The 26,221-nt window shown below is 42.8% G+C and overlaps 1 protein-coding gene across 1 annotated transcript in view; it reads right to left on the bottom strand.

Moving 5' to 3' along the window:
- Positions 1–352: 352 nt before the first annotated feature.
- Positions 353–26,221, bottom strand: part of cacna1ab (calcium channel, voltage-dependent, P/Q type, alpha 1A subunit, b) — a 289,319-nt gene continuing 263,450 nt past the window's right edge. Inside the window, exons 44-51 of the mRNA XM_049571566.1 lie at positions 24,967–25,088; positions 23,333–23,468; positions 20,007–20,120; positions 15,252–15,269; positions 14,684–14,719; positions 6,620–6,821; positions 2,904–3,142; positions 353–2,096 (exon numbers count right to left, since the gene is read on the bottom strand). Of these exons, the coding sequence (XP_049427523.1) occupies positions 1,368–2,096; positions 2,904–3,142; positions 6,620–6,821; positions 14,684–14,719; positions 15,252–15,269; positions 20,007–20,120; positions 23,333–23,468; positions 24,967–25,088 (1,596 nt within the window). The 3' untranslated portion in view covers positions 353–1,367. The remainder of the gene's footprint in view (positions 2,097–2,903; positions 3,143–6,619; positions 6,822–14,683; positions 14,720–15,251; positions 15,270–20,006; positions 20,121–23,332; positions 23,469–24,966; positions 25,089–26,221) is intronic.

Genomic DNA, 26,221 nt, shown 5'->3' with positions numbered 1-26,221 from the left:
CCCCCAGGTCCCACCCACACCAGTTAGATTTCCTCTCTAGTATGTATTTAATCAATCATGCAGGTTTCCATCAAATTTTGGACTCCGAAAAAGATCAAAGGAGGCTGAGCGAATGCAACAGAAGAACCAAGCTCCAATGTCCGAAGAAGAACAAGAAGGAGAAGTAATTGATAGAAGAAATACTGAAGAAATTAGTCTTTTTCCCCATCCCTCCTTTCCTCTCCTCCGCCCCATTCAATCGTGTGACGTCATTTCCTGTCAGGTCATCCTGCGCCTTGCGCTGGGTCGAGTAACCGAGGAGGAGGGGGCTTGACGAAGTGTCCGACTCCCTTCTCAAGTTATCTGAGCCCACTGCCCCCCCCCCCCCCCCGTAGCGTACTCGAACAGGAAGTGAGCGCACACGTGCCCCGCCCCCTGCACTACCACCACCGCCAGACAGGAAGTGATTTCACACCAGTTCCGTCAGCATTAAGTGAGTCTTTAACAGTAAACAGAGATGATAAAACTCATCAAATATCAGCCAGCGCTGTGATTGGCTGGTTTTTGCAGTATAGGCGGAGCTTCCTGGTTCTGTCCCTTGGAAAGGAAAAAGGTTAAAGATAAAGTGGTTGTTCTCCCCTTTTTTTCTTTTCATTGTTTGTCATGTAAAGTTTCATTTTGTTCTTCATTGTTCAAGTTTGATTTTCTGGAGGCATAGCTTGGCATGTAAGGGTTAGGGGGTCCTGGCTTTTTGTTAATTTATTTTTCTTTTAACATATCTGTTCGAGGAGCAGAGTCAAAGCAGTGGACTCTGTCTTTCAGCTCATTTTCAGGCTTTTACATCAGCAGACTGGCCAGCGACAGATAGGACACATCTGACCAAATGTAACCAATCACGCGACAGTCTGGGAGAAGTGCTTTTAGGCCTTGTAAACTGCGATCATCCATGGCAATTTTACATGCTCCTCCCTTGTTTTTTTTGTTCCCACAACTCTCTCTTCCTCCTGCAGCCTGGCCTTGCTGGTCAAGCATAGAATTCTGGGAAGTGTAGTTCTGAGACTGAGAGAGGCAGAGGTAAACTGTGCCCGGGCCTTGCCCTAGTTGTCTTGGCTGTCTCTTTTTCATGTTATCCAAGTGCTGCTCTGTCACTGATTTGAGTCTTACACGAAATCTGTAAAAGGCGATTTGCAGCACCTTCACCCCCCTCCCCTCTGCCCTTTCCTCTCATTTAGAGTTCGAGGGTGAAGGTGGAGGGTTTGGAGGGTGTCCAACCCCACAAAACATTTTCACCACCTCTGCTTTGTTAAAAGTCTACATATCCAAGGCCAGAGCACCGGAGGCTGCTCTTCTTCTTCTCTCCTGCCCTTATCCCTCGCTCCCTGTGGTTGCTAGCACCAGTCATCCTCATCCGTCTCACTATAAGGTTCGTGCAGGCCCTTGCGGGGCCCTCGGACATGGGGGGGGCGGTGATGTGGATGGGGGGGAACCCCAGGTGGCCCCCGCCGATGTGGCGAAGGTGAGGATGAGCGGTAGCCATTGGGAACCCTACGTGGATGCGGGTGAGGGGGCGGAGGGGGCCCGTGGCGGGCAGTCCTAGGTGAGCGTGGGTGTGGGTGAGGATTTCCCCCATGTGGGTGTGGGTTGCCATGGGAAAGGCTTTGCTCATAGGCAGGGGGCTCATGGTGTCGCTCATACTCGTAGTCACGCTCGTAGAAAGGCCCGTCTCCCTCCAGGCTGTCCCCAGGCGGAGGCCCGCTCCAGCGGCCTCGGTGAGGGGACCTGGGTGAGCCGTGGAGGGGTGAGCGTGGGGACTGGTGCCTAGGGGAGCGTGGTGAACCGTGCCGGGATGAGGATCCCCCGTGGTGGGGAGAAGCTTGGCGTGACGGGGGTCGGTGGTGGTAGCCTCTGTCATGGTCTGGTGGGGAGAAGTGTCGGGGAGAGGGCGAGCGCAGTCGGCCCGGCCCTGGGGGGCCGTAGCTGGGCTTGCGGACAGCGGGGGAGTAGGTGACATGTGGACGGGGGACAGCAGGGGTCTGGGGCAGCTGGCGACGGCCTCTCCGCGGAGTGCTGGTCCCCGAGGTGGAGGGGACCGGGCTGCCGCTCACCGAACTACTGCCCTACAGCAAAATGTAAACAAGGAAAATCAAAACGCACCACAACAACAACAACAGAGACCAGAATAAAGCAGAGTGGTGGTAGATAGATAGATAGATAGATAGATAGATAGATAGATAGATAGATAGATAGATAGATAGATAGATAGATAGATAGATAGATAGATAGATAGATAGATAGATAGGAGATAAACACCATTGAAAATCATTCAAAAACATAGTGATGAGGCAAAAAATTGACACCAAGAAGCCACACATCACATTGAAGAAAAATGGACAGAGAGAGAAACAGTGATAAAGAAAAAAGCATAACACAAAAAAGAGAGAGTGATATCCATAAGTAGGTGTATGACTTTGTGTGAACTCTTACTGGATTAAAGAACAGCTGTTGTGGTGGGTGGAAAAATGGCAGGATCACTTCATAAATAATAAAGAATTCACCTCTGCGCTCAGCTCCTAGCAACAGGTATACTGGGATTTAAAAATGTTGATCTACCGTACAACATAAACAGCTCATTTTGTATCTCTAAAGTATAAAACCTAAGAAAGCTTAATGTGACTACAAGATTGAGTTTAATGTAACTAGGCATGATGCAAAGTACAATCAGCACTGAAGTATCCATACTGACAGTATAGAACATCCTCAAGGCTGTAAGTGCTTTTAAATCCAACCTGTATTGTGCAAAAAGCTTTATATAATGTAACCTACATATATGGAAATTAAGGAGACAGAACAGGAGAGACAGCGTTGGACAGTTTTGAGAAGCTGTCCTCAATCTTGGCATTTATCTCAGTGTCTTTGGAGCCCACCTGTCTGTGTCCTCGTCCATCAGGCCCCTCGCTGGGTGAGCGGGACCAGTGGCGGTCGTGGGGATGCCTGTGGGGGTAGTCGTGCCTGTCGGGGCCGTAGCGCTCCTTGTCCATGGAGCTGTGATGGTGATGGTGGTGATGGTGGTGACGACGGTCCTTGGTCCGGCCGCGGTCCCGCTCGCGCTCCTTAGGTGGAAGGTCGCCCGACTGCGTGGTGGTGCTAAGGTCTGTGCCCAGGCCTAGCAAGGAGATGTCTCAGTTTACATTTGCAAAAACAAGGCTGCTCGAGACTTGAGCTAGAAATTAAGATTACAGTATCATCCACAAATAGTGAATATAGTGGATAAAAGCGTGGGAAAAGCAAGTCAAAAGTGTTTTAAATGAAATCGCAAACAAGCTTAAAGGGACAGTTCACCCCAAAAGCAAAAATACAAATTTTTGCTCTTACCTGTAGTGCTACTCATCAGTATAGACCGTTTTGGTGTGAGGTACTGAGTGTTGGAGATATCGGCAGTAGAAATGTCTGCCTTCTCTCCAGTATAATGGAACTAGACAGGACTTGGCTTGTGGTGCTCAAAGTGCAAAAAAACCCCACATTTGAACAACTCTACAGCAATGTCTCTTTCCAGAAATCATGGACCCATTAACCATCCCTCCCGCCTGCCCCAGTCGGACTCTCGCTGCTTTAACTTTTGTCCTTGTCCCACTGCGTTTCTCCCTGATGCCGCTGGGCGCCCCTAAACTATAACAACAACCAGCCGTGTATCATGTAGCTGTTAAAGGACGCCTTTTTCGTTGGTTTCTGATGCTGCAAGTCACTGCCCAAGCACTGGATTTTGACGACTTTGAAGTGAAACCGGGCTCACTGAAAGAATTAATTAATTATTAAAATAGTTGGTGATTATTTTCTTCTGATCAACGAAACAATTGATTGACTCATCGTTGCAGCACTATCACAAGCATGAGCCTCTCGTCTGTGAGTAGAAGCACACTTCCTTCTACAGTGTTGTGGTTGGTGGGTGTAGTTTTGTAGAAAGAAAATAGTTCCTACATGGAACTGCAAACAACAACATCTGTGGATTATCTTGAGTAGCTGGGTCATGATTTCTGGAAAGAGACATTTTTGTTTAGTTTTTCAAATGTAATTTTAACGCTTTGACCACCGCAACTCGAGTGCCATGTCGTTTCACTACACTGGAGGGAAGGCAGACATCTCTACGGCTGATATCACCAACACTCAGCAACTCACACCAAAACCATCTAGGCTGATAAATAGCACTACAGGTAAGAGGACACACATGTATACTTGATTTGTGGCTGAACTGTCGCTACAAAAGATCAAAATCTGGCACCAGATTTTAAAGAAATGTACATTAAAGAGAAAATAAAAGAAAAAAATGAAATGCCTATGCACGCAGGAATCCACTACATATGTGCAGTGAAATATGGAGTAAAGAAAACTAATTTAAAACACCATCATTAGCACCAGCTCCGGGAAGCAGAGGAGAGTCCTCTCCATCAGATTGGAGAGCTCTCCAATTATAAAGAGGATTTAGAGTTTAACTGTGCCAGCCTTGTTGCATTCGTTTTACAGCTGAAGCGTGCAATTTGCACTCGCAATTAGTGATGAAGTGGGCAATGTTCTTTTCAAGGGCTTCTTTGTAACTTGACTTGCATAAAATTTAGTGACAATGATGACAACTCTGCTCTCTTAGCTCACTAAATGCACAGATTGCTCTTAATTGCCTCAACAACTGCCACTGAGGTGCCCTTGACTCTGAAGTAACACTGCGTACTGCAACTATGTCAATGTCGCATCATCACTAGATGTCTAATACCACTGTGTTCAGTGTGAATTTAAGGAAATCTAAAATGTGACCATGATACATGTGTCAAACTCATGTGTATCCATAATTTCTCAACAGAAATCCTGTTGTCTACTTCGGTTTTTTTTTAGCACTTAAAATTCTTATCAGTCAAATGTTTTTTTTGATTTTTTTTAATTTAACAAGACCTGGCTCTGACTGTGCTCTGGCAAACACGGCTCATAGGAAAATGTTAGAATGATCAACTCTTCCTCAAACCAGCTAAAAGGCTTGCCCAGAAATGTGCCTTGTTTCTAAAACACTAAGTCAGTAACATTTACGGCCCCTGTGAAGTATCTAAATGCATTTTGGCAGGGAGCAATACTTGCCACTTAGGTATCTGAGGAAAGGCCACATTGCTTAACCTTTGTATGGTGTCCATTTTAGGACATTTCACACTGAGTTTATCTCATCTTGACATTTTTAGACTTGGCTCAGTCTTGCTTAGCCCAAACAGTACTTGAGCCTGTTAACATATGTGCGGTAATCTTGTTAATATGCTAAAGTTTAGCATGTGAATGTGCATGTTCTTAGTGTTTGAGAAAACTAGCCATGCTAAGTATGCTTTACTATATTATATAGCATCTGACATTGAAGTGCCACGTACTAATGTAAATGCCAGCATTTTAAAGTGCTACCACTGCTCTCAGGCTAGTATAGTTTCTTCAGCATTAGCAGTAGGTATATGTGCACAGCTAGCATGCTAACAGTGACTCCTCTATTGACTTTTAAGACATTGTGTTATAGATTAAAGGAATACTTCATCCCCCAAATGACCCTTTGTATATCGGGACTCATCTTGTCTTATGTTGAATTTGGAAAGAAACCTTTTTCTCGCTTGCCTCTGTTAAACAAAGACTCCAAAAACTTAGAAAAATTCTTGATGAACTTAAGTCATAGGCGACCACATTTAACTATAACAAGACATCATTTACAAATTCTTACACAACTCATGTAGTACAATCCCAGTCCCATTTATCTAGTTTTATGCTCAGTACTTCCTAAACAGACAGCCCTCTCTGACAGGGAACTGAATTCAAAGTGAAACGACTGCATTGACAAAAACAGTATTTTTACCTTGCTGAACATGGGAGCTGCTGGTGTACCGCTGCCTTGAGTTTTTGTGTGACTTTAGTGTTTTAAACCGTTGGTTTGGATTCACCAAAATCACTCAACACACAAACTAAATGATCACTGCAGCGGTGGGCCAGCAGTTCTTGTGTTCGGCGATGTAAAATTATTGTTTTTGTCAATGAAGTCTGGCTTTGAAGAGAGAATAGATAAGTTTCACTTTGAGCTCAGTTAATAAGTACTGAGCGTACAACTGGATAAATGAAACTTGGATTATGCTGTATGAGTTGTATGAAAGTTTGTAAATGGATGTTAGCTTTGCTGTTGTAAAGCGTGGACCCCTATGGCTTCAATTCATCAAGATTTTATTTTTATTTTTTGGATTCTTCGTTCACCACGGAGGCACAAAAAAACCCAAGATTTTCTTCACAAATTCAACGTAACATGAGATGAGTAATTGATACGCAAATGGTCATTTTTGGGAGGAAGTATTCCTTTAAAGTGATGAACAAGTGGAAACTTTGACCCTACTAGGAATCTACACTAACACTGTAGCTGTTCAGATTTTACTATGTTCCCAATCGCTGAATTAACAGAGAGGACGTTACCATTCAGCCACACTAAATATCTGTTTAAGAGCTACCCCAACAGAGACTGCTGCTCTTGAACTGAGATTCATGACTTCTCTACTGTAAACCTTTAGATGTGCGGATGCTTGCCAGATGTAATGTAGACATTAAGCGTAGTATATACTGTAGAGGTCCACTATGAGTGACTCACCCGTGTCAGCGTCGGTGTATCTGGTCAGGGAGCGCTGCGAGGCCCGGTGACTCCTGTCCCTGTGTCTGCGTCCTCCTCCGTGCCTCCCCTCCTCAGACACCACCCTCTCTAGGGAGTAGTCGTCCAGCCTCACGCCTCGGCCTGTACGCCCGTGGACCAGGCTGGAGGTGGAGCGTCGCATCGGACTGGTGTCGGTGATGGTCTGTGAGGATGAAGGAGAGAGCAGAGACGGAGATACCGGAAGGCAGAGGGACAGAGAGATAGGGAGAACATAGGGTAGGAGAGGATGTGACAAGATGAGGAGAAAAGAGGTAAAAATAGCGGGAGGAAGAGAAAGAAAGAGAGGAGAAGAAGATAAGTGAGATTCAATGCATTGTAACTGGTGGAGTCCATCCTCGGCAGTGAGAAGGACGACACTCTCAACACTCACTTTGCTGACCTTTAATGAGTGTACGACACTACTGCAGAGCTGCGTGTGGTTGAATGTCTGTCAGATTGTGCATTCCTTTGTGTATACTGAATGAAAATATCTGACTTGGGTCAAACAGCAGAACCAAGGTGAGTTAGGTGGGTGGTGGTTAGCCACACAAGGACAGATCAGGTTTCCACAGGTTGCATTTTGTTTTGATTATATGAACACTTTTGGCTTGTGCTGTCCTGTGTGGCGACCTGCACCCATCTGATCTGAAACAATCTGACCCATCTTAAATCATATATCAGCTCACTGTCTTTGCATTCAAATAGCTTGACCCATAGCACCTGGAATCCCTAAAACTACTAAGCCTTCAACAAGCACATGTAATACCATGCTTCTTCACCAAAACATGGAGGAATGGAACAAACAAGATAAAACAAGGAACTGACAGGAAGAGAAGAAAAAGGGGCAGAGAGACAGAGAGCAAGCATGAAGGAGGGCCATAGAAACCATGCCTCACATGCACCTACTGGACTTTTCCAAATGGCAGCCATACTTCATTTAGATCATAGACAGGTTGGAAAGCCTTTGTTCCACTTTTTAAAGTTTGTACAATATTAGACAGCAAACATCAGGTGTTTGATGCTGGTCGGATGAGTGATAAGATATTTTTTTCATTCAAATAAATAAATTAGAATAAAATAATGGTCTCAGTGTAAGCTCCAGCAGGTTAATACTGGTTTTAACGCACAAAATGACATAAACTTAGACATCTGACAAAATTTTAATACCTTGAATGAATAAGCACATTGCTGCATTACCAACATTATAGAAGCTTGTTCAGTCCCTCCAGGATTTTGTGGGCTGTTTTTGGGGTTGTTGTGGCCTGAAATGTCACGGCAGCTTTTCTGAAAAATTGCGATGCAAGCTGCAATGTTTATATTTGCTATGAAACTGTGGGGGCAGGTGATCATTGCAAAAATAGTTGTGATGCTGTCACTGATTCGGAGCTTATTACTGTGAGCATTCAATATTTCCCACAGTCTGTTTGTGATGGGCAGTGGGGTGGGGGGCAGCAACAGCAGATTGCCACCAATACTGCTGTTCCATGCTGTCTCCATGAGCAGCTCTTCTCCTGCTCTCTCTGCCTGCTTACGTAGCACAATGTAATCTCATCCCTACTCCTCATATTTTGCAGCTTCATTTGGTCCTTGTATAACCAAAGTGAGAGCTATGTCTGCAAACACATTCTCAGTGGGTGTTGGCCTCTGCCAGGGCTGTCCCTTGGCTCTGATTCTGTTCATGACATTCATGGACAGGATCTCAAGGCGCAGCTGAGGGGAGGACGGGATTTGGTTTAAGGACCTCAGAATTGCGTCTCTGCTTTTTGCCGATGATATGGTTCTTTTTACTTCACCACACTGTGACCTTCAGCATACACTGGGGCAGTTTGCAGCCGAGTGTGAAGCGGTTGAGATGAGAGTCAGCACCTCCAAGAGAGTTACTGCCCCAAGCGAAGGAGTTCAACTATCTCGGGGTCTTGTTTACAAGTGAGGGTAGAATGGAGCGTGAGATGGATCAGTGGTTTTGCGTGGCATCCGCAGTGATGCAGTGTGCTGGACTGACGTGGTGAAGAGAGAGCTGAGCCGGAAGGCGAAGCTTTCGTTTTACTGGTCCATCTACGTCCCAACCCTCACCTATGGTCATGAGCTCTGGGTAACGACTCAAAGAATGAGAGCTGCAGAAAAGAGTTTCCTCTGTGGGGTGTCTGGGCTCAGCTTTAGAGATCTCTCGCCTCTTGGGCGCCTCCGGCTGGAGGTGTTTTGGGCACGTCCCACTGATAGGAGGCCCCGGGGCAGACCCAGAACATGCTGGAGGGATTACATATCTCGTCTGGCCTGGATATGCCTCGGGGTCCTCCAGGAGGAGCTGGAAACGTTACTGGGGAGAGGGACGTCTGAAATGCTTTGCCCCCGCAACCTGGCTTCAGATAAGTGGTTGAAAATGGATGGATGGGCCGAAGCCCCCCAGCAGTGGTTAACATCTGACACTGAGCCATAAATCTCAAACAGACACCGAATCAGCTTGACTGTGCTGTTAAACCTGTTAATAAACATTGGGTAACATTAGCTTTGTGATGCTAACAGTTAGTCCTGCCATAGACACTGCAAATTTGCGGTAAAGTTGCAGTGATTGGACAAAATTGCAAAGTTGCACAAAGCAAATGGAGACTGGCTGAATTTGAGTTAATGGCTGCGACTGCAACATCCTGGAGGGACTGCTTCTTATTGCTGATTAGTAGAATCATTAAATCTCTGGTTTGGAGGGAAACATCTGGCGTAATGTAAACTCATGCATCAACATAATCGTTCTCCATTTTCTTCTTGAATTCATTAGATACTTGTAGTTATTTCAACTTTAATCTGCTCATCACAAAAATACCAAATTTAGAGAATATATATTTTTGCCCATATAATGCTTGTCTTGGTCATTACCTCTCATACAGGTATTGTTTCCCAACACAGTGTACAACAGTGTGACATAAATCAAATATGGCAGCCACATGAAGAAGGCAAACTGACATTCGACAACCGTAGAGCCTGGTCAAAATGCTCTGCAGGAACCCAACAGAAAAATCCTACAGGACTGATTGTTGTATTTCAAAATGATTTTAACACAAGGGTTGCATGTTAAAATCATATCTGTTAACTCACAGTTAGGATCATGATAGTGATCTTAGTGCTGCTGGCCTACATTAATTTGTTTCACTGATGGCCTTAAAAAGTAGCTTCCAGTCCTACAGAGGAGAAATCTACTTGAACCTGCCTATTGCTACATGTGTGTGTATATAGAAATCTAATGCACTAAAATAGTGCACTTGCTCAAAACATTAATCTTTAACCCACTTGTGGCCATATTTTTGCATCATGACACTTCAGAGATGACATGGCAACTATATAACATGTAATACATAATGTATTCTAGAACCAGTCTTGATTTTCCCGCTGGGTTCATGATCAGGCTCTTGTGACCAGGACTGGACCCTGCTGACACTCTGAACCCCTTAGAAAGCCTCACATCACCCTGATGATAAAGCACACGTCAGTCTGCAAGCAGCAGGCCGGACAAAGACTCAGACGAAGACGAGAGGATTCAACCACCATCCTGAGAGGAGCTGTGCCACACACAGACAGCGGTCTGTACACTCTCCGAGCAGCCTTACACAAGCCATGCACGCCCTCTGGGTAGCCAGCAGCACAGTGCCACACATGTGCATACACTTAATACGTAAACACACACACACACACACACACACACACACACACACACACACACACACACACACAAGAACACACTCTCTCTTGAAAATGACGTGTTGCGTTCCACATTTTCTGGGCATCTATTTTGAAATGACTCGTGTATGTTTCTTTTTAATGTGTTGACTCTCTGTTCCATGTGTTGGAGCTATAGAGATGTAATAACGTTTCACAGCACATTATCTTGTCAAAGCAATCATTGACTTCTTTAAGACAGCATATTAGGGCCATTGTAGGTAAAAAGATTAAAATGAAAAATTTATTTTTTAGAGATTTTTTATTTTTATGCTTTTGTCAAGGGACCATCGCCATCAACACTGTAGATCAAGAATGTATTTATTTATTTATGTAAGACATTTATTAGTGTTTATATTTGGGTGTGTAAACCTCCCTCCCTTGTGACCCTCCCAGAATTATTAATAGGTGTGTGAGCCTCCTGGGGACTCTTTTGCCTGAACACTCTGGGAGATGAAGAACAGACAGATGCATTCAATGTGCAAATTAAGAAAAAGCATGTTGCTCTATTTTGTTCATTTTAAGCCAATATTGGCTGGTACCAGTGACATGCTGATATTATCGTGCATCCCTAAATTTACCCGTTACAGTTAGCTTTGCATGAGTCTTACATGATGTTCTCAGGCGAACAAACAAGGTGAAGACTAGACTCGAGCAAACTCCAATATTTAATAAATCAATCAATAAATAAATGAATAAATACATTTGTCATAATAGCACCTGTTTATTATTTTAACATTATTGTACTAATATATGCAAATCTGTGCAGTGAGCCATTTTCATCTAGTACATCTATTAACTAGAGATCTTGTAACGGCGACCTGTCATTACTCCAATACAGCTTTATTATGTGTTTTGGGTTAGACATGTTGTTTTTCTTAATTTGTGAGTCTAATCTCAGACAATTTCTGAGTTTTTTCCCCCCAAATTTATGACTTTTTAATCTCAGAGAATATTTGTGTTTTTAATTGTAAATTTCTGAATCTTTTCTTGTAAATTTACTTAATTTATTTATTTTTTTTAGAGTTTTTTTTTATTGGACTGTTACCACCCTTCCCCAGCTCCTTTTTTTAACTTTCTTTTTTCACTTACAATGGCCCTAATACGCCGTCACACTACTTGATTGTCAGTGTTGTCATGACATTTTCAGTCTGCTGTGTGACTTCCATATTGCATTTCATCCATTAATTACATTTATTTGAACTAAACTTAATTATAAAGCACCTTTTATGCAAGAAATTCAAAATGCATCAGTAACTGAAGAAATGAACACAAGTTTAAAGCAAAAACAGATCATTTAAAAAATTTAAATTGTTTAAAAAAAGGAAGGAAGAAGGAAGCTAAAATACTACTGTTAGGCACACAGCTGTGTCTCTTTGCAGTATTTTTCCAGATAAATAGCTGCTGTTTCGATGTATGTTTATCTTATTTAGGGATTAGTTTTACATTAAACACATAAAAGACTAACAAAACAACAAAAAAAAGACATTCCTAAACATCACTGTAACATTACGATTCTGGTAACTTGTGTGTCTAAATAAACTGAATTAATTTTTTACAAAACACCCCTGGTTGTAAGAAATTCTGTGCTGAAGAATTACGAACAATGAAGTCATCCAACCTAAGACAGACAGAAGTGCCGACACAGCCACTCTATCTCACTAAATAACAGCCTTTGGCTTCAGCAACACTTTCCCTTGTTGGTACATCACTTCCTCTCCTTCACATCCACGGCGAGACTCAGCTCTGCCACATCATGCACGACTAATGACATGCCGGCACGCTGCCAATCCCCCGTACAGGCCAACAGTCGCACATCAGGCCAGTCCATGCGTTCGTCATACACTGTTGACCCGTTCTGCAGCAATGCGACAGACTGCAATGCACATGTAACACACACAGAGGAACACACACTCACACGCTGCGTACAAGCAAAACTCCAGTGAAACTCATCACAGAGAACAATCAATGGAGAGCAGAGCGACCTCAACACGAGCAGACATGGGACAGAGAGGAAGAAAGAGGGACGGGGACAGCTCAAAGAAAAGCTGACAGGATAGATAGAAAAGGGGAGAGGTGATCAAAGTAGATCTGAACAGTGACAATTAGGCCACAGTTGATTTAAAGAGCTTGGAGCACCAGGTGGGTGGGGTTCACTGCATCAACACAGATGGTGTCTCTTTTTAGATGCAGAAAATAGGAAATTGACTCCCGAGCTGTTTCATGACTGTCAAAACAGGCTACGCAAACCATAAAATATTATGCAAATATTTGATCCGAGAGACAAAGAAAGAACATATAAAATATGAACATTTGTCTCCTGCAATAATTGTGACAAGGCACCATCCAAAATTTGAGAGATGGCTCATTTATTCCCTCCAGTATTTGGTGCTAACAAGACTGTACACATACTGACTGTGCAGTGTTCAGTGCTGCAGATACGCTCGCAGTGTGCTCGTATTGTCTCAGGTGCTGTGTGTGTTTCACTCATAGACCGTATGAAAGAAGTGGATTTAGCTTCCGGGCTGAAAAGTGAAGCGTAGGTACCTTAAACCTGCATTCTTTCTAATGGCCAGCAGGGGGCAGCTCCAATGGTTGGACAAAGAAGTCAGATTGTAAAGAAGTCAGTACGCCCTGTTTGAAACCTCCACCTATGATCTAAAGTGCATGGCGCAAATGCATTTAGGTCGCGTCCAAATCCACTTTTGCTAGTTAAACGGAGCATAATCTGGGCGCAAAGTAAGATGCTATGGTCAGAGGGGTTGTATTTAAACCCTGAATGAATCATAGGTATGTTTTGGGCGTAACATGAATTCAACCACTTAGTTTAATGTCCCTTTCCCTTTAAAAACAAGTTGCGCCTGCACTTGGTGCGCTGCTATTTGGCAGACTGGGGAAGCTAGCAGTTTTCTGCTCAGAGTCATTCAGTAAGAGATGTAATGTCACTGTAGCAAATTCCATGTGGAAATACTGTAATGTATGAAGTTATGCTGCTCCTTGTGCATAAATGGGCACAGCGTCTCTCGTAATGAGGTGTCAGACAGCAGCTCTGCTCTGATCTCTGCTATGTTCACATTTTAGAAAATTAAATCAATATTTTCCTCATTAATACAGTATGTATCATTCCACCCACCTGCAGCCCATCAGCACGTCCCTGTGTGGGTAACAAAAAGAGTGTACTTGCATCATGAACACGCCTATGTCGGCGCATCTTTCTATCTGAATGATGGCAGGAAAATACTGTGCCATTATGACTTAAGACCATATTTTGCTGGTCAATGGTGCAATTGCTTTCTGCTGCCTCAAAATTGCATTCCACCAATAATGCACATGACCACACCTCATCTTAAGACCTACACTCCCATGGGTGCACAGAAGGGTACAAGTGCTCTTACTACACAGCATGTACACTGGCTGTGATAATGACGACTATGTCGGTCTGAAACTGGCAATGATGAGAGAGTGCTGTGCGCTGCTTCACGCCAGGTGTAAGATTATTATAACCTCAGTAAAAACTTTCCGAAAGAGTTTATAGTCTCAGATTCTCAGTACTTTTCCAATACAGCATGATGTTCATTTTGTAACACTGGTTGGTTGGTTTAGTGTTAAATAGACAATAAAGCAGGGTAGGCTTTAGAGTGTGGCTTGCTTATGATTGACAAGTCACCACCATGGCCACAGAGCTTCCCTCTCGCCCAAATATGACTTCTGGCTCCAAAATGCCACAATCGAGGCTTCAAAATGAAAGTCCACAAACCAATGGGTGACATCATCTTCTTTCGTACAGTCTATGGTTTAACGATACGTCCAGCACTGTTTCTGAGTGTTGTGAATGTGCACAGGAAAAGAGGCACGACTGAGAATACAGAGAGAAACTGTTTGCAAAACCTGAGCCGATACAGACCTTGCAAGTGTGTGCACATCATACAAATTAAAGCCTAACTGACCGGTGAGGAAATTGCTCACCCAACCCATCATCCACTCGATCCCCCCGAAATTTCAGCCTCAAGACTTTTCTCTTGGCAATTACACAATTCAAATAAACTGAATGGCTATTGATGAAAGAATGTAGAGCAAAACGAGTATTAAAAAATTGTAACTTTAAGCTGCCCTTATTGTATGTGGTACTGAATAAACTGTGACAGCACCTGACCCGCCCAACTATCGTCACCCTTACTGATATTCACACCCACCCATACGGCGCCTCCTGTAGGCCAAAACTACATTTTGGTGCAGATCCAGTTTGAAAAATGACTGACGGAGAGAATCAAGAGGGAAGGGAGGAAGAGAGAGAGCGATAGATAGAGAGGTACATACACTGAGGTTATTTCCGCGAGGCCTGTGTCTCCTCCGCTGCAGAGCAGGCAAACACAGAGATGATACGTAGAGCAGAGCAGTGTAGCACACACACACACACACGCACGCACACACACACGCGCACAGAGCATAGGCCCGACATAGCATAGCCGCCAGGACCGAAAGAATAGAGGCAGAAAGACAGAAATGAATAAATGGATGGAAAAAAAGAGAAACAGTGGCAGAGATGTGAGGAGGAGAAGAGGGATAAGGAGATTATTTTGAGGGGATAAATATGTTTTGGAAGGGGAGCGGAGAGAGAAATAGAAGGAGAGGGATGTAGGACATGTAAAAATGGAAGGAGAAGATGAAGGGAAGGATGAAAAAGACAGTACAGAGGTGAAAATTAAGGAAAGTATACAAATAAAAGTGAAAAGGGGGGACAGAGAGAGGAGAAAGAGACAGAGAGAACCCGGTTAATTTAAAAAAGGCCAGTGCACACACATAAGAGCGAGGTGGCCAGTGAGCGAAAGAGGACAGAGGACGATATAAGATGCACGTCCATCCACACACACTCACACACACTTACCGAAACAGCATGAGCTCTCTGTAAGGCAGAGCAGTGTTAGAAGGCAGTAAGTAACAGTGTACAGACACACACATATATACTGTATACACAACACACACAGACACACACACACACACACACACACACAGACACACACACACACACGTAGGACATTTATCCCACAGCAGTCTTTCTTTGTTGATGTTGTGCTTCCATCTCATTGTGTTAATACATTTAATTATTTTAAAGAAGTGTCTAATTATATGACTTTTTGTAATTGTAATATTTTCACCGTATGTTTCTGGACTGTTGCCAGAGGAATAACCAGGCAGCAAACCTGGGTCAGGCTGTGTTTGTTGTAATGAGCGTGGAGTACGACTGTATGAAAGAAGTGGTCTGAAAAGTGAAGCCAATGCAAGTGCCTCATACCTGCATTCTTTCTATTGGCCAGCAGGAGGCGACTCCACAGGTAGCATAAAGAAGTCTGACTGTATACAAGTCTATGAGAAAATGACTCTACTTCCTACTTGATTTATTACCTCACTGAACATTTTCCAAACAGGTTTATGGTCTCAATTGTTAGTTTCAAGTCGTCTTCAGTACACCACGATGTTAATTTTGTAAATTATGGTCTCAATACAATAAAGCAGGGTATGTTCTATGTCATGGCTACCTTGTGATTGACAAGTCACTACCATCGTGCAACACATTCTCACTGCGACCTCGCCACATATCACTGCTTGGGTGTGGACTTTCCACGTTGACATGACACGCAAGGTAGCCTGTTTGCATGTGTTGTTGACATTCTGGGACGCCATGTCAACTTTAGCCTATATGCATTGCGTCTTTTCAAAATACACTTCAGCTTTCACAGGAGATGTACAGTTTGCATACAGTCTTTTTCAAAATAAACACACTACGCCAGTAAAATACCACAAACTCACATTTTTTTCTTTAACCCTAACCCTAACAACAAACGCATATGGTTACATTTAGCCAACACAGGCACATGGCTGGGTTTAGGCAACAAAAGCATGTGGTTAGGTTTACAAAGACAGAACAGGGTTTGGCTTGAAATCATGCGGGAAGCAAACACTGGCCTCCTGGGTGAAAGTCAGTGATTGTTGGACCCATTCACTGCCCCTCCTGGCCGCCCTACTCAGACATTTTGCCCTCTTAACTGACGTTGTCTGGTTGCTTTTCCCCGTATTGTTGTTGGGCACCATTACACACTGATGGCGCCCAGCTGTGTGTCATGCCAATGTGAAAGAACGGCTTCTTTCAGTGGTGTCTAACGCAGAAGTCACTGCCCAAGTGCCAGTATTCGATGACTTCAGAATGAGACCAGGTTGCACGACGACTTATTAATTGGGACAGAAGTGTAACATTGAGTATCCATGGCACTGTGTACATTTAAATTACCGTGAACTTGTTTTTGGGTGTTTCCCTCTTTTCGTCTTCAGCTGCTTTCACACTGCACTGCAGTAACTCGGCACCTTCAGTCATGTCAGTGGTGGTTGAAAGGAAGTGGTTTCCAACACGGCGGTAGGAGTATGAAGTTGCTGCCGCCCATGTGCTTACGCACAGATTTTGTTCACCGTGTTGAAAGTCTAATACCTCTTGTTCAGCGTTCAGTTGTACTGAAAAGAGTCGGCTGTTCATTTTTTCCAGTGGGCTATGTATATTTTGTTTTGAGCCTGTTTTTCTCTAGCCAAAGCAACCCAGTCTATATTATGGTAAACATGAGTTACGGATTGCTCGTATTGCGCTTTGCTAACCAAGCTAGCTAGCAAGCACTAGTGCTAGCTGACAGAGTCAGATCTACCTCACCTTTTTGACCAGATCCACCCTATTGTCCAAAAATGGTCACTTTTGGCTGAAAACAAAACAAAACAAACAAAAAACAAGATGGCCATGGCCAAAATGCAAAACTCGAGGCTTCAAAACACTGGTCCACAAACCAGTGAGTAACATCTTGGTGGCTATGTTCACTTCTTTTATACAGTCTGTGCTCTATACTCCATTTTACTGGATTTGAAATGAAACAATGAGTGTTTACATCTGCATTATATGAACTGGGTAGGAACTGTGACCTTTTTTTATTTGCAGTATATTTAAGATTGTTTATAGGAGTAACAAGGAAGACTAAATAAGATGAGGTAAGTGAAAGTAAGACTAAGTAACACCCTAATATTTACTAATCTGTACACAACTGTCCTCACTAACAAAGGAAAAATTTACACTCTTATTGACATACTCTCTTATCAACCTTCCCATCTTATCAACTAGAAACTTAAAACACTAAGAATGAGTGGAGATGTTACTGACACCTTCTGTACTTTCTTCACACACCTCTGTTTATCCTCTAAATGCTCATACAGAAACACTCTATGGGGTAACCAACATACCAGAGTGAGAGCAACATGAATGGATGCAGTGACATGTATGGGATGGATGGGTGTGAGTGTGTGTGCAACTGCAGCCAGAGGCTTCATGGTAAAATCCAAATGGAAAATATTTTCTGTGCGTCATTAATATAAATTTCAACACTTACAAACGTACTGTTGTTTTATTGTGAAAATATAATTACTGACAAATATATAGACAAAGCACAAAAAGCTGAGCAGTAATCAGTGTGCAGCAGCATGTAGAGCACGTTTTTGGAACAATTTGCCCATAGGATGTGAGAGGTGGACGGTGGACAGGGTATGTCCCTGTATCACCCACCAGATTTTTATTTGGATAAATGAGTTCAGAGCCATAACACAGCCATCACCCTAATAACCATATATGGACACTTCCCGGTAAGGTTAACCAGTTATTGTCATTAAGAGCCCCCTCGTAGTCTGATGGTGTGTTCACACCATACGTAGAGCAAACATTACATATAAAGTCAATGCAAAGATGCGTATAGATGCAAATTCGCACCGGGAGATGCGAATGACGCGAATGAGTGACTGCAGTGACTTCCAGCATCAGACACGGACAAACAAAGCTGTCCATTCCTGTGTGGCATGATATGTGGCCAAATGCTGTTATAGTTTAACGGTGCTTGGCGACATTGGAGGAAATGAGGTGGGACAAAGAATGAAAGTTAAGGTGACGAAAATCCGAGCGGGGCAGGAGGTGTGTTGGATGAATCCAAAAAACACTGACTTTCACCCAGGAGAGCGGTGTTTGTGTCCCGTAAGATAATAAAGTCAAACCCTGCTCTTGTTTCCTAAATCCAACCACGTGTTTTTGTTGTTTTGTACCGACGTAGTGCGTTTATTGTGAAAGAGACTGTATGTAAATTTCCTGTGAAAACGAAGTGTATTTTGAAAGAAGACAATGCATTTAACAGGCAGAACTTGACAAGGCGTCCTAGAACGTCAACGCACCCAGGGTACCTTGAACATTGTATCTGGACGTGGAAAGTCCATGACCAAACGTGGATATGTGACTCAGTCGGAGTGAAAATGTGTTAAAAATGGATGTACTTTTGAGTCGACATGAGTTCTTTGAACACTAGAATATTTCCAAGGTGGTGATCTGAATCGCTCACAAGGGCCTGATTTCCACCCAACACTTTGTTACAAGGCCCACCTCAACCCATGCAACCACACTGCCTACACTGTTTATGTTTACACCCCTGGTGTGCAAATAATCAGGATTTAACACTTAAAATTTGGTGTGCACCGATCTTTCCGGGCCTGAGCTTAACCTAACTTGCACAATACATGGAGCTTAAATTTTCTTTGCTCTTACTAAATAGTTTTGTAGTTAATAAACTGGTATCTCAGCATAAGATCATCTATAGTAGCTTCTACCACACCCCTCTGTCTCTCACACATCCAAGAAGTCAAAAAAGTGTCAGTGTGATGAAGCCAATGATGCAGTTGCCCCCGCTGAGATCAATGTGCCGGTAAAGAATTGGCAACCTACTGTTTCTGTGCCTTTGGCCAACATGTGGTTGTATTGGCCTTAAATGATTTGAATTCATCACAGTAAATGAGTACTTTCTCATTTTCTTTTCTGAAGTGAGACACTAACTCTGGCCACAGTTTACACAGGACAGACACACCAAGGATATAATGGAAATGGATTAGGGAACAGGATACGGTTAGAGGTGACAATATACTCTATAATATAGATATTCTAGATATATATTTGTATACATATCTAGACCACTTATCCAGCCCTCCGACCTGTTTTGCTTGCTGCTCCAATGTTAATATGCAACTTGGCTGTACTGCTCAGAGGGGAGCTCTGTGGTGGGTCGGCTGCTAGATGAGTGGAGGCTTAAGAGTGAGGGAGGTGAAGGGATGGTGGCAGGAAGGGAGGGAGGAGAAGACCAGACAGAGGGAGGTGAATTTATGAAAGTCTCACTGCTCCTTTGCATCCTAGCAAAACATTTTATAGGAAGTGAACTATGTTTTCCATGCAGAGAACTTGAGCCATGATAAAAAATAAAATAACAATTAAAAGTACTTTGTTGAAGTTATTTTATTAAAGATATCAAATTAGTTCTTTTTTTTCCTTCAGAAATGTAAGGACAAAAAATACCAAAACAAATCAATAGATATGTCTTTTTATTTTAAACATATCTGTATATATTTGTTTGGTATTTTAATAAAGAGGGGTTTGGATCATGACAGACTCAGTTCTCTTCTCTGTTTAGGATGCAAGTTGAGACTTCTTAAATTCACTTCAGCTGTCCTCACTGCTAACAGGTATATTAATGAGGAATGATAATGACGATGGTGGTGGTGGTGATGGTGGGATGAAGGTGCTCACTTGGTTGTCTGCCGAGAGGCGGGGCATGGAGAGGGTCCGCCCATGCCCATCCATTAGGTGATAGGGCTCAGTGTCGGAGTACCCGTCCCGCCCCATCTCCCTCATCTCTACCGTCTGTAAAACACAACGAGAGGGGGCGTGACCACTGTCTGCTGAGGGAGGGGACTCTGACAGGGGGAGGTGGGTGGCATCGAATAAACGCGGGAGGTGCTAACTGAGATGGAAGGGTCAAGAAGCAAATTCTATGATCTTTGTTTCTTCCTTTGTTTTCAACTTCAGGAATAAAATACTTAAATTCTATCATTTATGCAACATGTTGTTGCATAAGTTAACTGTTGCAACTTGTGGCCTGTTCCATGCGTACATGGGTATTTTGAAAACAGGGCTTTTTTCTCCTTCGCTATAAAATAGCAAAAATAAATAAAAAAAATAAAATAAATAAAGAAATAAATAAACTGTAGGCACTGTTTTAAAAAAAATCTCTGTCCAAATGAAAACCAAAAAGACAAATGAAGCGCTGCTAAACCAACAGGCAATGGTATAACGCTAACTCTGAAGCCATGTTGGGCAGTCATTCAAAGAAGATCATATTAGCCAAACAGACGCCTGAAAAAAAAAAAAAAAAAACCCACAAAAAATTGGAAGGCTATCTGGCTGCAATTTACATCTGTGTTTAAACATGTAAAGAGTTAGCAAGGTTAGCCAGCACTATTTTGGTCATGTCCGCCATTACCTGAAATGTTACTTCATTTGTAATGCCCCACAAAGAAGATGTCAGCACACATTCTGCTGTCACAAGCCACAAAATTTGTTTTACCTGTCTACACATTAACACTGAAAACAGTTCCTCAAAATCTTCACTCTAAAAGAACTTTTACAAAAGGTTTGCTTTCACTGACCTTAAACCAAGTGGCCACCTCCGCGACTGAAAAATGTAACCAACTCCAAAATGGCAAAAACTGCAGTTCTTTGAACGGCCACTTGAGACTGGCTCCACGAACAAGGCAATCCCCATGGACCCCGATGTTAAAATGCCCAAATTTACAGCAAAATAAACATATTTACAGCCAGGTTAGGGTCTCCATAGCTTCATGACAACTGTACGAGGGGTGAAATTTTACATAACTCACCAGTTTAAATGTCATTTAATGTCTTAAAGTTATGCATAATTAAGGGCGTGACACTTTGAGTGACACCTGGGTGCCATCTGTTGACAAGTCACTACCATGGCAACAATGCTGATTAGGTAACATAGCCATGGCCCTGGAGTATAGACGTAGCCATAGCTTCAGGTATTTCAGTGTGGTTTCACAGTTTTTTAGACAACCAAAACATTACAGTTCATGAAATTTAATTTTTGGTTGTTTAAAAAAGTCTTTGTCAGCATTTGGTTGTATTAAAAGATCCTCACAGAAGTTGGATATTCAATTTTTCTGGAGAGTACATTTTGGTTTATTTTAAAAATGGTTTTAATGGCTTTAAGGCTGTCTGTGCTAGTTTAGCATTTATCATTATGACAGTTAACCATAGCTATAAACGTCTGTGCTAATGATTGGAACAGCTGGCTTTAAGGTTATGTAGTATGCTTACTTCTGGTGTAAAAAAAAAAAAAAATCCAAGATAGTGACAGCTAAAATGGCAAATTCGAGGCTTCAAATCAGGAGTCCACAATCTATGGGCTGACGTTATGGTGCCTAAAATGCGGTTTGCATGTGGACAAAAGGCCAAAATGCATTAAAAAAAAGCTCTGTTTTACGAAATACCTATGTACGTGTGTACCAGGCCTTTGTTGTATTAAGAAACTCCACAACATTTAAATGAGGTGGGTACCAATCAGATTAGCTCAGTTTATGAACTTGAAAAGCACATAGCCAGATTGTGTGTTAATGCCTAATGCTCTGACCACTGGGAAAAGCTTCTTTGGGAACCCTGGGACCTTTTTCGCATAAATCTGCCAACCCAAGGTTAGGTTTTGTTTTTAAATTTTGTCCTTTTCTTTCCAAAGATTACATCGCACAATTCCTGGTCTACATTCACCTTTGTATGTTAGTCATGGGGTTGAAGAGAGAGATGAGGGGCTGGGGAGTAGGGACGTCCCAACAGACAAGTAAAAGTAAGGGGCAGTGAGGAGGAGAAGATGTACATCACAAAAACACATCTACCAACTCCTAGCCATTGACTCAAGAGGAGGTTGAAGAGTGAACAGAAAAACTCAGGGATTAGGAAGATGGTAAGACTGAGAGATTACGGGAGATGTGGATTTCGAGCAAAGAGATGAAGAGAGAAAAGAGAAGAGCTCAGAGGACAGAGAGTCTTGTACGCTGAGGTAATTACAGCAACATCCTGCACTTCAGATACTGAAAAGATCTAAACTCTGAACTAATTCACCGGAGGTTGCAAAGAACTCGGTGTCAGAGATGACGGAGTAGATTTAGGACTAATAGTTCTCAATCTCTTTTACAACGAAGACACTCAAACAGGGCATTAAGGTGGAGCTCTTAAATCCCTTTGCAGCTGCGTCAAATCTCTTAATATCAGAGACAGGAAACTGGATTTAGGTCTGACAATTCCTCAAGATTTTATCATGAGAGACTCCAATTACAAAGAAATTATGCCCCATGGATCCTCATCAATCATGTATTATCCCTGAAATTCCCATCTATCCAGGTTAGATATGAATGAGAGAGGATAATGTGAAATGAAGTACTTACCTGAAGAGGCAAAGAAATATGGGTTTTTACTTTCCACTCAGTCACTTTCCTTAAAACAGTGGCTTAAATTTGTCTTTTTTTGTCCATAGAAAGGCTGTGCTTTTGCGTTAAAGCTCTGACTCTTGGTATATTCAGAGGGCTAAGAGTATTGACATCTACAGGTTTAGGTTGTTCATACTTTTATCTAAGGATGGGTGTTGGGGTGGGTGAGGCTCTCAAAAATTTATGGATTGAATGGACAAAAAGTTTTATGCTTTAAATACAGGAGAAATTATATTGGTAAGTTGCGTCAATAAGTTCCAAAAGTGGGACTCATTTTTGCACCTGCAGTTTCAGGTCATTCAACAAGTCACCATTAAGTATATAAGATTACGTCAGGTTTTGTGACTGTGTGAAAAATGTGATGCTCTAGAGAGGTTTTCAATATCTGCATCTCAGCAGCAGGATTCTTTAGAAAAGTTTCCCATTAGCATCTAATACTTCCTGCCCATCGATTAGTTACTAGAACGTAACCGCCGTGGATGGACACAAACTGACTGTGTGAGCTCAGAGGTGCTTGGGCTTGAATTGGTGTGTTACCATGGTGACGACATGACGTGTTTGCGCTCAGCCTACCTGCGGGTTGTGACGGTTGTCATGGAGATCATCGGGATAGGGTCTGTCGGGGCTCCAGTTACCCGTCTTTTGGAACATTTCCTGGGCTTTGGCCGTCACCCACGATTGGCTCTCAGTCATGCCACCCTCGGGAGGTCTGGCACCCACACATACACACAAGTCAGCAGATTACACATCAGGGAACCAAAATAAATGTACCCACTATGAGTAGTTGTGCAATATCTTTGACCAATCAAGTAGCTGATTCAATAAAAAAATCTTCACACTGTTTCCTGAATATTTTCTTAAATCTCTCTGCATATTAATTTTGTTATGACAAAAAAAATCTCTTAAAATGTGGTGTTTCTTAAAAATCAAGGCATATTTATGAATATCACTGTGATGACGGGGATGATATTTCACATGTTAGTAAATGCCTAATGAATAATACCTTATTACCATAATTAACAGTGTACTCTGCACAGCGGCCATTTCAGGACATCTCAAACACAGTTTGTCAGGTTTACATTGTGACTGTACGTGGCTCAGCTTTCATCAGTCTAACCCAGTGGTTCCCAACTGGTGGGTCACGGGTCAGTTCTGAATGGACTGCAGGTGATCTGCAAACATGTCATGTTTGTAGAAAATGCACTTAATTTTTAAGTACACTGAATTCTGGGCACAGAGCTTTTATTTTGAAGTGCCATTTCCTGCTGTATAGTGAGTGACTAACAGACAGCTGCATGAGAGAGACAGCACACTAGCTCGACGACACGGCCAAACACAAGTATGATGCTGAATATATTAAACTGTGTGGACTTTGGACCAATGACTAGGGGGAACACTGGACCCTGTGGCTGGACCAGTACTGGTCTAACAACAATTTCAGACAATAACACACACTTACACACCCTCATACACGCACATTGAAAGATGTGCAAATTTGTAAAATTCGGCTCAATCTCAGCACCATAAACAGGACTTGTACTATTTCCAAAGGATATTTTTTGCACACATAACTAATGCTTACACACAGCTGAGGAAATGGACAACAGAAAACCACACACACGCACACACACACACACATATACATACATGCTACGACACACAAGAGAAAAGACAATTGGAAAAAAAGGTTAAAGTAAACCACAGCCAGGGAGGATAAAACAAGAAGACAACTACATCACAGAGATACAGAGTGTGTACTGTACTGTGTGTATGTATAAATAAGAATTGTAATAATTTTTATTGCCAGTTAACAAAATTTTTACTTTAGATGTGAACTTGAAATCTATGTATTCACAGCAAAGGTTTTTAGTTCTAGGGAAGAGAAATGTAGGGTTTTTACAAGAAGTCAAACTAAACGTTCAGCCTGAGACACAGTGGGAAACGTTTCCTGCAACACAAAAACCACTACATCTACAAAAGATGAAAGTGCAGAGTTAGCTGGTAATATAAAACATTTCTGATTCAGAAATACTGTCCTTAAAAGGAAGCATGATGCCCCTAAAAGTGTGACCAAGGGAATAATACACACAATATATACATGCATAGATAACTATGAATGTGTATGTGTGTGTTGGTGCTAGTATAAATATATTTTCTGCTGTCTCGTGCACTGCATGTAGGTCCCCTCCCCTGCCCAGTCTACTCACATGCTGTTGAGGTTATCTGGCTGGGTGCTGGGGAGGCCGTTGAGGCCTTGACCCCCCTGGCCATCCATGCCCCCTCCCTCAGAGGGCGGCTCCATGCGCTGAAACATTAATGGCGTTCGGTTCTGTGTGAGATACACGACATGGCCTGCAGGCTGGCATCAGGCACACTCAGGGGGCAGACACAGGACACAAACACAGGATGCACTCGCAGCATGCACCCACACAGGGGCGCCATCGGCAAACACATGGCTGTGGGTATCCAAGGTAAAGTTCCCTGCCAGACTACTGATCTAGGATCTGCTAACCACACTGAATGAGTGTTTAAAGGGACACTGCTGACTTTAGGATTTGACTTATTTCTTTATATCAGTTTGGGCTGATATTCAGGGTTGAAAAGCTGATCTCAGATCTGTGTCAGAGGGGAACTTGTACCTTTGGCATTTGAGGTAAGATTGCTCTTAAATCACAGGTCTTGGACCAGATTACCATACTCATGAAACACATCATCAAAAAAAGACATTTTACTCAAAAATCATAGTGTGACAATCTGTGTGATCCTTCTGCACAGATCTTTTGAGTAATATGCCATTTTGTGGGAAGTGGACATCTGAACCTGATCAAAAAACTTCTGCTTCCATCAGGTCAGAGGTCAAGCAGCTTTCCCCCCAGGGGATCCTGGGTAATGGAGTCCTCTCAGGAGTGGCTTAAAAGGCGACGGTTCATGACTGCTACAGCCTCTGTCATGTCCCTCCACAGCCTGGAAGCTAAGGGCTGAATGCTAAATGAGTGCAGATGGATCGAGGCCAGTTCAGAAACAGATACACGTCCAAATCTCCTCTGACACATCAGGCTGATCTGCTGGACAGGATGTTTGTCAGGCTACAATGTGCATTAAAAGTTATGATAAGATACTTATAGTTTTACCAGTCAAACAGATCTTTAGAAACACTGGTTATGCAACTGGTGAATGTGGTAATAGAGGCTTTGCAGTTGCTCCCGAAACTTAAGTAGCACATGTATCTATTGTCGTCATGGTGGTGCAGATATCTGCAAAGGACTGCTATAATGTTGGTGATGATCTTCTAAGGGCTTATTTATGCTCAACGTTAGATATAGAGATGGAGACGGATAGAGCCTTTTGTCTGCACTTTGCCTTCATTTCGTCCATATTTGTGCATCTGAGAGCTTGCAGATACGGCAAAACTGAGCACCGGAGACTGTGGGGGCAGCGCAACGTACTTTCAAACTACATATG

Source organism: Epinephelus fuscoguttatus, linkage group LG3 (genome assembly GCF_011397635.1).
Source record: "Epinephelus fuscoguttatus linkage group LG3, E.fuscoguttatus.final_Chr_v1".
NCBI lineage: Eukaryota > Metazoa > Chordata > Actinopteri > Perciformes > Serranidae > Epinephelus > Epinephelus fuscoguttatus.
Note: the sequence above shows the minus strand (reverse complement) of the source record. Positions and strands in the feature narration are given on the sequence as shown.